This window comes from Helianthus annuus, chromosome 14, assembly GCF_002127325.2.
Source record: "Helianthus annuus cultivar XRQ/B chromosome 14, HanXRQr2.0-SUNRISE, whole genome shotgun sequence".
Classification (NCBI taxonomy): Eukaryota; Viridiplantae; Streptophyta; class Magnoliopsida; order Asterales; family Asteraceae; genus Helianthus; species Helianthus annuus.
Window position 1 is genome coordinate 11,526,963 of NC_035446.2, and position 11,662 is coordinate 11,538,624.

General features: G+C 35.7%; 2 protein-coding genes and 1 long non-coding RNA gene across 3 annotated transcripts; 1 reads left to right on the forward strand and 2 right to left on the reverse strand.

Annotated features, from left to right (window-relative positions):
- Positions 1 to 255: 255 nt before the first annotated feature.
- On the forward strand, positions 256 to 1,741 carry LOC110908074. Its single transcript, XR_002574143.2, has 2 exons — positions 256 to 598; positions 1,474 to 1,741. It is a non-coding gene; the product is annotated as an uncharacterized LOC110908074 (long non-coding RNA).
- Positions 1,742 to 1,805: 64 nt separating this feature from the next.
- On the reverse strand, positions 1,806 to 4,562 carry LOC110908073 (F-box-like/WD repeat-containing protein TBL1X). Its single transcript, XM_035982764.1, has 5 exons — positions 3,992 to 4,562; positions 3,417 to 3,545; positions 3,210 to 3,302; positions 2,596 to 2,717; positions 1,806 to 2,406 (listed from the first exon to the last, which is right to left on the reverse strand). Exons 1-5 carry the CDS (start codon positions 3,993 to 3,995, stop codon positions 2,383 to 2,385), a joined length of 372 nt encoding a protein of 123 aa, XP_035838657.1. The 5' UTR covers positions 3,996 to 4,562; the 3' UTR covers positions 1,806 to 2,382.
- An 857-nt stretch (positions 4,563 to 5,419) lies between these two features.
- LOC110908072 (triosephosphate isomerase, cytosolic) lies at positions 5,420 to 10,457 on the reverse strand. Its single transcript, XM_022152979.2, has 9 exons — positions 10,303 to 10,457; positions 8,820 to 8,895; positions 8,468 to 8,591; positions 8,227 to 8,311; positions 8,019 to 8,151; positions 7,025 to 7,119; positions 6,818 to 6,896; positions 6,459 to 6,541; positions 5,420 to 5,673 (listed from the first exon to the last, which is right to left on the reverse strand). Exons 1-9 carry the CDS (start codon positions 10,339 to 10,341, stop codon positions 5,632 to 5,634), a joined length of 756 nt encoding a protein of 251 aa, XP_022008671.1. The 5' UTR covers positions 10,342 to 10,457; the 3' UTR covers positions 5,420 to 5,631.
- Positions 10,458 to 11,662: the final 1,205 nt, after the last annotated feature.

Consider the following 11,662-nt stretch of genomic DNA (forward strand, 5'->3'; position numbering starts at 1 on the left):
GGGTTATTGGATTTTATCACCCCCAACTTGACTTTTTGTTTGCACTGGCACCACCCAGTTAAATCTTCACTAACTGGGTTTGTTTTTTTGTCCGACGATTTGCTGATGTGGAGATGATTACGTGGCGATGATGTGTCATATCCCTCTTATATAAACTCCCAACAAATTAGCCCACATTGGCTGCTGCTTCTTCTTTTCTCAACCACCTCCTCCTCCTCATAACCACCCTCATCTCCGCCGCCATCGCCGCCACCACCACCACCACCCACCACCGCCCAACGCCCCCACCGTGTCGCCACCCACAACTACAAAGATGCCCTCACCAAATCCATCATGTTCTTTGTAGGCCAAAGGTCCGGTAAACTCCCCCGAAATCAAAGAATCACTTGGAGAAAAAACTCCGGCTTCTCTGACGGCGCCGTCGTCGATCTAAGCAACGAGAGTTTTGATCTGCATCTTGTTTGTGTAGATTGCGTTTTATTGAAATCAGATCCCCATATCACATCAAATCGCCTTCACTCTCTTGCTCCGAAACGCTTCGTCGAAAAATCGCCTTCGCCGGAACTCCTTGTATCTCGTCGTTCAACGCCAACCGAAGGTATAATCGCACATCTTTCTATTTAGTTTTCAACATAAAACAAAACCCCTAAGCTACTAACTGTTGTAGATGATCATGTGTTTCGAATTTTGGGTTTTAATCAGGTTAGGGTTTTGGGTAGGGCTGTAAACGAACCGAACGAACATGAACAAGGCCTTGTTCGTGTTCGTTCGTTAAGGAAATAAATGTGTTCACGAACGGTTCATGAACACTTACCGAACAAGATTTTATGTTCGTGTTCGTTCATTAAGGAAATGAGGGTGTTCGCGAACGGTTCACGAACACAAATGAACACAAATAAATTTGGTGAACGTGGCGAAGGATAAAGATAGATGGCCCAGAGAGTAGCACTCGAACCTGAATCCTTTATTGTGGAACGGAGGTCGCTCGTATTCGCTGATGTAAATAATGAGAAATGAAAGGGAAATGATGCGTAAACAATGTGAAAGTGGGTTTCCTAGTTTAATTGTTAGGGTAATAAAATAAATAAAAGTTTATTCATATAAAAAGTACAAATAAATATAAGAAAGTACAAAGATCTTCAATTAAAACACAAACATACGAACATAAACGAACGCAAATCAACGAATGTTCACGAACACCTTACCGAACGTTCACGAACACACTCGAACGAACGAGACCTCTGTTCATGTTCGTTCATTTAACTAATCGAACAAAATTTCTTGTTCATGTTCGTTCGTTTGTTAAATGAACGAACATAAACGAACTTCCCGCCGAACAGTTCACGAAATGTTCGCTGAACGTTCGGTTCGTTTACAGCCCTAGTTTTGGGGTTGTGTATGAAGAAGAAGACTGTTGTTCGTTTTCTTTATAAGGAGACTCGGGCCAGGTTTTTATATATACATATAATATAGTGTTATGTCATCAAGATTCGCCATGTCCTCATCTCCACCTCATCAAGTCTGTGCCACGTCGGACAAAAAACAAACCAAGTTAGTGCAGATTTAACTGGGTGGTGCCAGTGCAAACAAAAAGTCAAGTTGGGGGTGCCGGATGTCAAAGTGTTAGTTGTGGGTGGCAACAGCCAAAGGGCGATAGATGGGAGTGATAAAATCCAATAACCCAATAAAAAAGGCAGTTCGTACGCATTCATTACTTTTTAACAACAACTAGTTTTATAAACCACGCGCGTTGCGGCGCAGCCGCAACGAAACTGGATAGCTCTTGGTGTGATAACATGTACATAAACTCACAACTCATAACGCTCATAACGCAATTGTGCAGCGTGCGAAACCGAACAGTTCTTGGTGTGATAACATGAACGTAAACTCATAACGCAATTGCGCTAAACCGAATCATTACATTACAATTCATAACCCGAATTATTTTTGACCCAACATTGGACTCGGGTTTCTATCATAATCATTGCATCTTTGCAATCATATTAACAAACTACCTTCCTACTTGTGATTAATCTTTAACTTGTGATTCATCTTCTGTAAACCCTCCTCTTTGCAATCATATTAACAAACTACATTTTTCCTACCTGTGATTAATCTTCTGTAAACCCTCTTGTAGCTATCTCCAGTTCACTGTAGCTATCTCCAGTCCATTGTAGCTGAAAAGTCGAGCTCTTCAAATCTTTAGTTCATCTAAATCAAGGCAGCTATAATGACAAAAGTCTAAAAGCACTCAAATGTGGTGCAGTTTGAGCGGGGCGAAGAGAACGTTGACATGGCCCTTGCGAGCCAATGCCATGGTAAGTTCCTCTTGGGACTCCCAACTCATCCCTCAACGCAAAACGTTCTAGTCAATGCCTTCAATTAACTCACAAACATGATAACCACCTGCGAATATTTTGTCTAGCTTAACATTTTTGGTACACCAGCAATAAACTTAACCCTAAAGTAACATTCAAAAACCTCTTAGAAAATAGACAGGAACAAATCTAATATTTAAAATGAAAATAAGTTTTTTCTTTATTTTCTTCTTTTATCGTAAAAAATATAATAACAAACAAAAAGCCTAAGACAAACCTGATGCCCCACAGAAGCTTTTACAGGTTTATAATCTCCAACTTTACAAACATAAATCACGTTATCAATTGAACACGTTGCAAATGAGACATTGTTGTGCCAATCAACATCAAGAGTAGGTGCTGCAATGACAACATTGTTAAAATCATATGTATAATAATTAATATAAAAGAAGTGGAAAACCCATTTATAAATTACTATATTTCATATGGCATGAAATTTATATTGTTGCTTCCATTCTCCAGTTTCGCTACTTAAAATATAATCTTCTTTCATTGTTCCATCTCCAAGAGAATATAGCCCTTAAGTTTTGTTAATGTACTAACCAACTCAATCTAGAAAATATACAATTGGTTAAAAAATAGCACATGTGACCCTTCTCATTGCTACGTCTATAAAATGTTCTTTTTATATATTTTAAATTTAGGAAGGGTAGACGCAAATTGGCCCGTTGTCTAGTTTGAAGTGAACAAAATTAACTGTTGTCAATTTGAGTTGATCCAAATGATCCCATATTCACATTTTCCTTTTTGCCCAAATTAACCGGTTTAGGTACTCTCACTTAATTCATTTTTATTTTGTTTTTTCAACTTTTGAGAAATAGAGTATTATACCTGACGTTATTAACATTTGACCGTGTCGACTTGTTGGACCAGCAACCGTTGCCAACCTGGTTTGGTTAACATGTTGTGGGCTGCCGATGGATACTGAACCAGGCCGATAATGTAGTCAAACTTGATTTAAGTGAAGTGTCACACAAAATAATCTAAAACAAAATGTAAACTAATTAACTATGATGATGGTTTCGGATGGGTTGATACCTCTGGGAAAAAAATAAGAAAAGCAAAGGTAAGGATCTGTTGAAATAAAAATGTCCCTCCAAGAATCCAAGAGTCCAAAGTTGAAGCATGGCCTGATCCTGAACCTACAATAAATAAATGGATTTGTTCCTTCAAAAATGAAAGGGGTTTTTATCAATACATTGTGACTATAACTAATTTTTGGTTGTAACTTGTAATGTTGTTGGTGTTTTTCAACTTCAATCTAGATGTTTGCTAGTTTGCTGTACTATATTTTAACAAAATTCACTTTGCCGTTTCAAATGTCAATTACCTAACAACTATTGGTGTGAATATGTCATCAACACTTATTTGATCATCTGAAGTTCTTTTTTTTTTGTTTAGGCATAATTTAGCACAATATTTTTCAATATCACAATAGAATTGAAAAAAAAAATGTATGCATTTTCTCTTTGGCATAGCATCAAACAGTTGGTATGCATAAACAACCACACAAATGCTTTTAAGACAGAACCAGCAAAGAACACACATTTTCAAGAATAACATTTGTAAGAACAAAAGAAGGAAATAAACTTATAACTTGTTAAAACACTCACCCATAACTAACCCTGAAGATTAACGGTGGAACCTAACCGACTTCGTCGGAGCACCGATTCATGTCACTGAGGTTGTGGTTGTTCAAGATCACCTTCAAGTCTCTCATTCTATCTCTAGATTGTCCGATGAGAGTCATGGGCACACTCGCCGGAACCCTAGAACCCGCAATCGTCACTGTCGCCTTCACCGACGACCGATAACATTATCTCCGGCAAACTATGACTGTGGAATGCGCATCCACCACTGCCTTCTACAATCGTTACCCACGTCAAAACCACCACAGCATCACCGCCAACCTCGTCTACCACCGCCTTCTACCATCGATTCACGCGTCTTAACCACCACAACGCACCACAGGTCTGACGGAAGGCCAAGAGGGTTGCCGACGGGAGATGATGGTTGGTGTCTCCATCTCCGACGCTCCTCTGTCTCTCTCTGCCGTGGTATAGGGGCTGTTTGGCTAAGCTTTTCAAAATGACTTATTTGCTTATTTGCTTAAGCAAATAAGCAAATAAGTCATTTTGAAAAACTCTATTTTAAAGCTTTTCAAAACAGCTTATTGACTTATTTGCTTTTCAGAAATGCAAATAAGCAAATAAGTAGTTTTGAAAAGCTTAGCCAAACAGCCCCATAGGTGCGCTTTCTCTCTCTATCCATCTCTCTAATCTGATGTGGTGGAGGGCGACGTGTGAAGTACGTGTAAAGGGTTAAAATGTAGAATCCCCAGAATACCCTCAATGAACTGTTCATTCAGTTTTTTTATTATTATCATTAGATTCTAATATTTTTAGGATAAAGTAACCAATACCTTGCCTTGATCCTTTTAGTAAATCAAATATGAGGTAAAGTGTTTATAAATCACAATCTTAGCCGTCCGAAGGCTATATAGTAAGTAAAATCAAGAGAAATAGCAAAAATCTCAAGTTCTCAACAACGGTGAAAGAGTAGGCCAGTAACTTTTAACTACCCTAAGGTAGCAAAAATCTCTTCACATAGGTAAATTTACCACAATCATCATGGGACATACACATGGATCACAACGAGAACGAATCAATTGTTTACATTTACGATATCGATGTAAACTATTTAAAAGTTTTCTATAATTGAAACAAGTTAAATGGGTTGCCATGTGAGCGATTTGAGACTTGAAAGTTTGTGAGCGTTTTAAAGTTTTTTAGTCGTTTTTTGTAAGCTAGAGAAGTGTTGTAATAAAACCAATACACCCAAATACCATTTTCACAAAGGCAAAATGATTAAAAACAAAAATAGTTTGGCACAACGAAAATGCTCCCTAACCATAGGTTCGTTACCGGTTGGCAAAACAATTTGGTTTATGTTCAAGTTAATTTTTTCATGTTGCAGCACCAAAACCTGGGTTGGCCTTTGTTGCCAGGCTGAGCCATGTATAGCTAGCTGGTGGTGAGAAATTTCTCAACAAAGTGGGTATATCCACAATTACTATTAATTAGTAAGAACAAAAAAAGAAGCTGATACCCGCAATTTGTAACCAATCAGTCTACAAAACAAAACGCTCAGAACCCAAAACAATGTTACTGACCGAAAAACAGCAGTTTTGATCATATGCTTATTTCAAAAACTAGAATTTTGACAATGCCGTTATTCTTCGCAAATGATACATTCACTTCACTTCAGCAGCCTTGATGATGTCAATGAATTCCGGCTACAAGACAAAACAAGAGGAAAATCATAAGAACCTGGTACATAATTTTTATCGAGGGGCGCACTTAATATCTCATACAATTTATAATATGACCATTATGCCCACTTCCACAACTACACAAATGATATCACAAGACACACAACCCAAACCCGCAGGTAATCACTGACGGAATCAACTAAAAGAAAAGGTAATTAAATAAAAAAACCGTCGGTAATCCATTGTCCCTGATCACCAAAAGATACCATAACCTGGTGATCTGTCAGTAATATAAGACGGTAATCTATCGGAGATCAAATTACCCACATGGACTTTCACCAATGGTTTACCGTCGGTAATCACCTACATCAACGGATAATCCCATTGGTGAAAGTCATTAGTTTTGTAGAGTTCTCTCTCTGTACACTCCAAACTATCATATCCAAGTACAAGTTTTAAAGTAAGGGTATAAGTGTCATAAATTTGAAAACAGGTGTGTGTATGGTATTATAATACCTTGTCAAGTAAATGGTATTATACCAATTTTTGAGCGGGAATGCGAAATGATCCCCGGGTATTGGATCACCAACACCATTTGTCTTGCATATTTTGACTTTTTTGAATAACTAACATGATTACAAAAATGCTACCTCTAAATCGACCATGTTGCTACAAATGAGCTTTTCATGTTGATTTCTCCCAGATGTGTTAAATTCAAATTTTTAGTGAATTATACATAAAAGCTTCTCAAATATTTTAGTAAAAAAATAGATTACTATTAAAAAATTAATTGTTTGGACCACAATTACCTTGAGAGAAGCCCCGCCAACCAAGAAACCATCAACATCTGTTTGCCCTGCCAATTCCTTGCAATTGGAACCACTCACAGATCCTGCAATGCCATTAAGAGTTCATAAACAAACCAAGAATTTCTCGTAGAAACTTTCATACCCATTTTTCACAGTTAATTTGAGACATTGTTAACAAATAATTCTAGAAAAAAAAATATTATAATGGTTGGTAAAAATGAAGTGTCATATATTAAATTTGAATACTTCAACAGGTTTTTAACACATCATGTTAATTGTTATGTGAACATTGAATCACATGAACCGTTATGATGGCGTAAAACTCGTACTTCTCTTTTTTAAAGTAAGTATAAAGATACCTCCATAGATAATCCTGGTTGTAGCAGCAACTTCAGCACTGATGTTTTCCTCGAACCATTTCCTTAGTCCTGCATGCACCTGTTACGTTGGAAGTTGCAATCGGTATAAGTGTCTATTCGTGATCTTCTACTTGAAATTGGTTTTGTATACGAACATCAGTATATATGCAAGTAATTAGAATGTAGAAACTAATTTGGAACACTTACTTCTTGAGCCTGGGCCGGACTTGCAACCTTTCCGGTTCCAATAGCCCAGACTGGCTCATAAGCCAAAACCACATTATCCCAGCTTGAGATTTTGTCTGCATCAAACATATTACAGCTATAAAAAACAGAAAGGTACATTTATTAATGTGAAACAAAATAAAAACAATTAGTGTGTCAAATATAATTATAAAAACATTTTTACTTATAAAAATGTTCAATTCTTTAAAAATATGATCTTCGAAGGTTATATGCTTTGAAACACACTTTGAGCGACTTTCAACAGACTTCACTTTAAGCTATTTTTTGTGTTTACATGTTTGACCCGTTTCTATACATTAACCTGAATCAACACATTATATATATTATGAATATGCTATTTTGTCACGTCAACCAACTTTGGCATTAACCAACTTTAGCCCCTCAACTTTAATAATATGTTTAGCCCCACAACTTTGGTCATGACATGATTAGCCCCTTAACTAAAACAACTTTAGCCTCTCAACTTTAATAATAAACAACTTTAGCCTCTCAACTTTAAGAATGACATGTTTAGCCCCTTAAACAACTTTAGCCTCTCAACTTTAAGAATGACATGTTTAGCCCCTTAAACAACTTTAGCCCCTCAACTTTAAGAATGACATGTTTAGCCCCTCAATTTTAAGAATGACATGTTTAGCCCCTCAACTTTAAAAATGGTTTTAGCCCCTTAACTTTAAAACTTTAGCCAGCCAACTTTAGTAATAAACAACTTTAGCCTCTCAACTTAAAAAAAATAACATGTTTAGCCCCTCAACTTTTATAATGATATGTTTAACCTCTTAACTAAAACAACTTTTAACTCTCACGATTTGCTTATTTTTATCTACATTTCGAACCCGCTGCGGAGCGCGGGTGGTAACCCACTAGCTCATAATAAAATGGCATCTCAACACCCCAGAGGACATAATAGTGAAAATTAGCAGCAAGCCAGCAATAGTAGTTTTTAAATATATACCAGCAATTGCCTTGGTTTGTTCAGCAACAACTTTCATGGTGGTTCCAGCTTCTCGCTGCTCAAGAGTTTCTCCAACACATGCAATCACCTTTAGACCTTGAGAAAGAGCATATGCAACTTTGTCTCCAACAAACTGAATTAGAAGAAAACAACCATAGTTAGCTCGATTTGCTTGGTCTAGTTATAAACTTTGCAAGACAAAGTGTACCTCGTTTGATTCATTCAGTAGGGCTCTCCTTTCAGAATGACCTAGGATGACCCATGGGACGCCCAAATTGGCGAGCATCTCAGCACTGCACGTATAGAAAACCGACTTTAAGATTTCAATTTTCAGGTATACTACATTATACATTTAAAGAAAAAAAAGATCAACAATATATTCCACATAATGAAAGGAACAATTTGAAGATAGGCTAACAATGAATTGCAAATGATACGATGATACATACCTAACCTCACCCGTGAAAGCACCACCTTTCTTAACCCAGCAATTTTGGGCTGCAACTTGGATTTCGGGCCTCAATTCACTTTTAACAGTGGTAAGAAACACAAAAGGAGGGCTCACCACCACCTCTGCAAATATAAAGGGTCATTGAGAATTTAGTTAAAATCCATTAATGCAAATACTGTAAAAGAAACAGTAGAGGAACTCAAGACAGTAGACATTTAAAAGAAAGATTTGTGTGGCAGATATAGTTCTAAGATATATTAGGCAGAACTTTTGACTCACATCAGATTAAAGCTATTACATGATATCAGTACCAAAGATTTCAAAATGGTGGCTATAATGTAATTACTTACCAACAATGTCGGTAGATGGCAATTCACCGGCATTAAGTGTTGACACAATCTTCTTCACATTCTCAGTAGTTCCATTCTACAATGAATTATCATGAGCAAAATCAGTTTCAAGTACTATTAGCAGATTCCATATCCTACCATAACAAAATAGATCCCAACAGATCCTAATGCTAAAAAGAAAACACCAAAATGTATAACCACATTTACATTCTAGAAGTAAGGGCCATATCTCCATCCAAATCTCAGTTACACTTCTAGATGACCTTTTTTCATCAAATATCTCAATATTTAAATTGAAATTCAATAAATATTTATTTCTGTTTACAAATCCACTACATCGTCATGGAACCATTTAATAACTTCAACAATAGAGCTTATAATATAACAAACTTCAATAGTACAGCAGAACTATAAATAAATATGACAATTTCATTAAGCAGAAAAGTAGATAACAACAATAAATCAGTACTAATTTCAGCGTATCCTGTGATTTTCCTTCAAGTGACCTAGTTTTGAAATCAAAATGCGCATAAAAACGCTCGAATTCGAATCAATTAAGCCTCAATATGACTACCGTTACTTAAACCTAACAGATTTGAAGATACGGCGAGCATAAAACACTTACGATCAAAAAAAGTACAGTTCGAAGTCAAAAAAGTTCATCAAAAAACGAATCTGCTTACAGAACTTGAATAAACAGATTAATCAATACTTTGTCAACAAACTATCTACTATTTGAACGGTTACAGTTCATCACAAACAAATCTGATCAAATCAACCAAAAAATAACAACTTCAAGTTCATATGCTTGATCTACAACAATAACTAAGTTTAGAAACTTATTATTGTGAGAATAAAACACTTACGAGCAAAAACCGTACATTATGAAGTGAACGAGTTAATCAGAAACAAATCTGCTTACTAAACTCAAATAAACAGATCTATCGATACACAAAAACAAAACAAAAAAATATACTATTATAAACGGTTACAGTTCATCAAAAACAAATCTGATCAAATCAACACCTACATGTCAAAATATATCAAATTCAAGTTCACGTGCTTGATCCACAACAAAATCTGAGTTCAGAAACTTATTATTGTGAGCATAAAACACTTAACGATAAAAAACAGTACACTATGAAGTGAAACGAGTTCATCAATAACGAATCTGCTTAGTAAACTCAAACAAACAAACTTATCAACACAGAGAAAACAAAGTATCTACTGTTCGAAACGGTTACACTTCATCAAACACGAATCTGATCAAATCAACACTTACATATCAAAATCAAACAAAGTCAACTTCATGTGCTTGATTTACAACAATAACTGCGAATAAACAAATAACATCTACGATTCGAAACGGTTGCAGTTCATCAAACACGAATCTGATCAAATCAACACTTACGGATCAAAAAAAGTTCAAATTCAAGTTCATATGGTTGATCTACAACAACAACAACTGAGTTCAAACACTTACGCATTTCCAGTTACCGCCGACGAAAAATTTCCGGCCCATTTCCGATGAAAAAACTCGACTTGGAGAGAAAGAAAAATATCTTCGATGAGATTTGGAAAGGAGCAATGCAGATCACAGATAAGAACAATGGGGGTATTTATATCAAATCTGTGGATCATACAGTGGTGAATGGACGGAAGTGCCCCTAGGTGAAGGGTGTTCTGAGTGGTGGGTTTGGGGTAAATTGGTAAATGAAAGGTGTTAATGGGTTGTGGTTAGCTCACGGTTTTTTCTTGGAGGCCACGTAAAACCGGGTGGTGGATGGGGGATTGGGTTTGATTGGTGGACTTGGGCCTGGTTTTCTTTTTCAGCCATTAATGTTATTTTAGGAAACAGAATATTTTACGATATTTTTATTTTGAATTTATTACGAGAATCTGTATTCTATATACACACTTATATTGTGAGAACAAATTGTTAAAAAACTATATTTTATATCACAAAAATAACAAATTCATATCACTATATGGTTAAAGGGGTTGTTTGTTTACTTTTAGGAGGCTCTTAATGGTTCAGATCTCTTACTTGTTCAACACTTAATGGTTCTCTTACTTGTTCAACACTTAATGGTTCAAACTGTTTGTTTCATGAGCAAATGTCTGAATTGTTCAGACATTTGCCTCTGAATGGTTAAACATTATACTAAGTCTGAATGTTTAAGACATCTAATCTGAATTGGTCAGACATTTGTCTCTGAACGATTAAGCATTATATTGGCTCTTCATGGTTCAGACCTCTTACTGGTTCAGCATTTAATGGTTCAGACCTCTTACTGGTTCATCACTTAATTGTTCAGACCTCTTACTGGTTAAGCACTTAACCATTCAGAAGTTATCAAACGGCCCCTAGGTTTTCTGACCAATTATTTATGTTTTGTTTTATCTTATACATGTATTATTTTACATACATCTGTAGGTTATGTAAATTGTTGAACATCATCAAAGAAGTTTATTTATTTAAATTATTTTTATATCTTTTAACTTTATAGCATCTACCTACACATCACACATGTGTATATCTTTTAACCTACACATACAAACATATGCAGGTAATGAACAACCAAACTAGTTTGTTTATATTTTTTTAATTTCAAAAGAAATAATGATGGAAAAACAATCGACATTACATTTTCTTTTATTTTAGATTTTTTAAATTGAAAAAACAAATTATTATTTTTTTTTGTTCAAATTGGTGGGCCGTTGAAACTGTATATTGATGGACCTAGAAATTTGAAAGGAATATTGAATCCTCAGTCAAAAAATTTGAAAGATTTATTTATTTATTTACCAAAGCCATTTCTAACGTTTAGAGAAAAAAAATT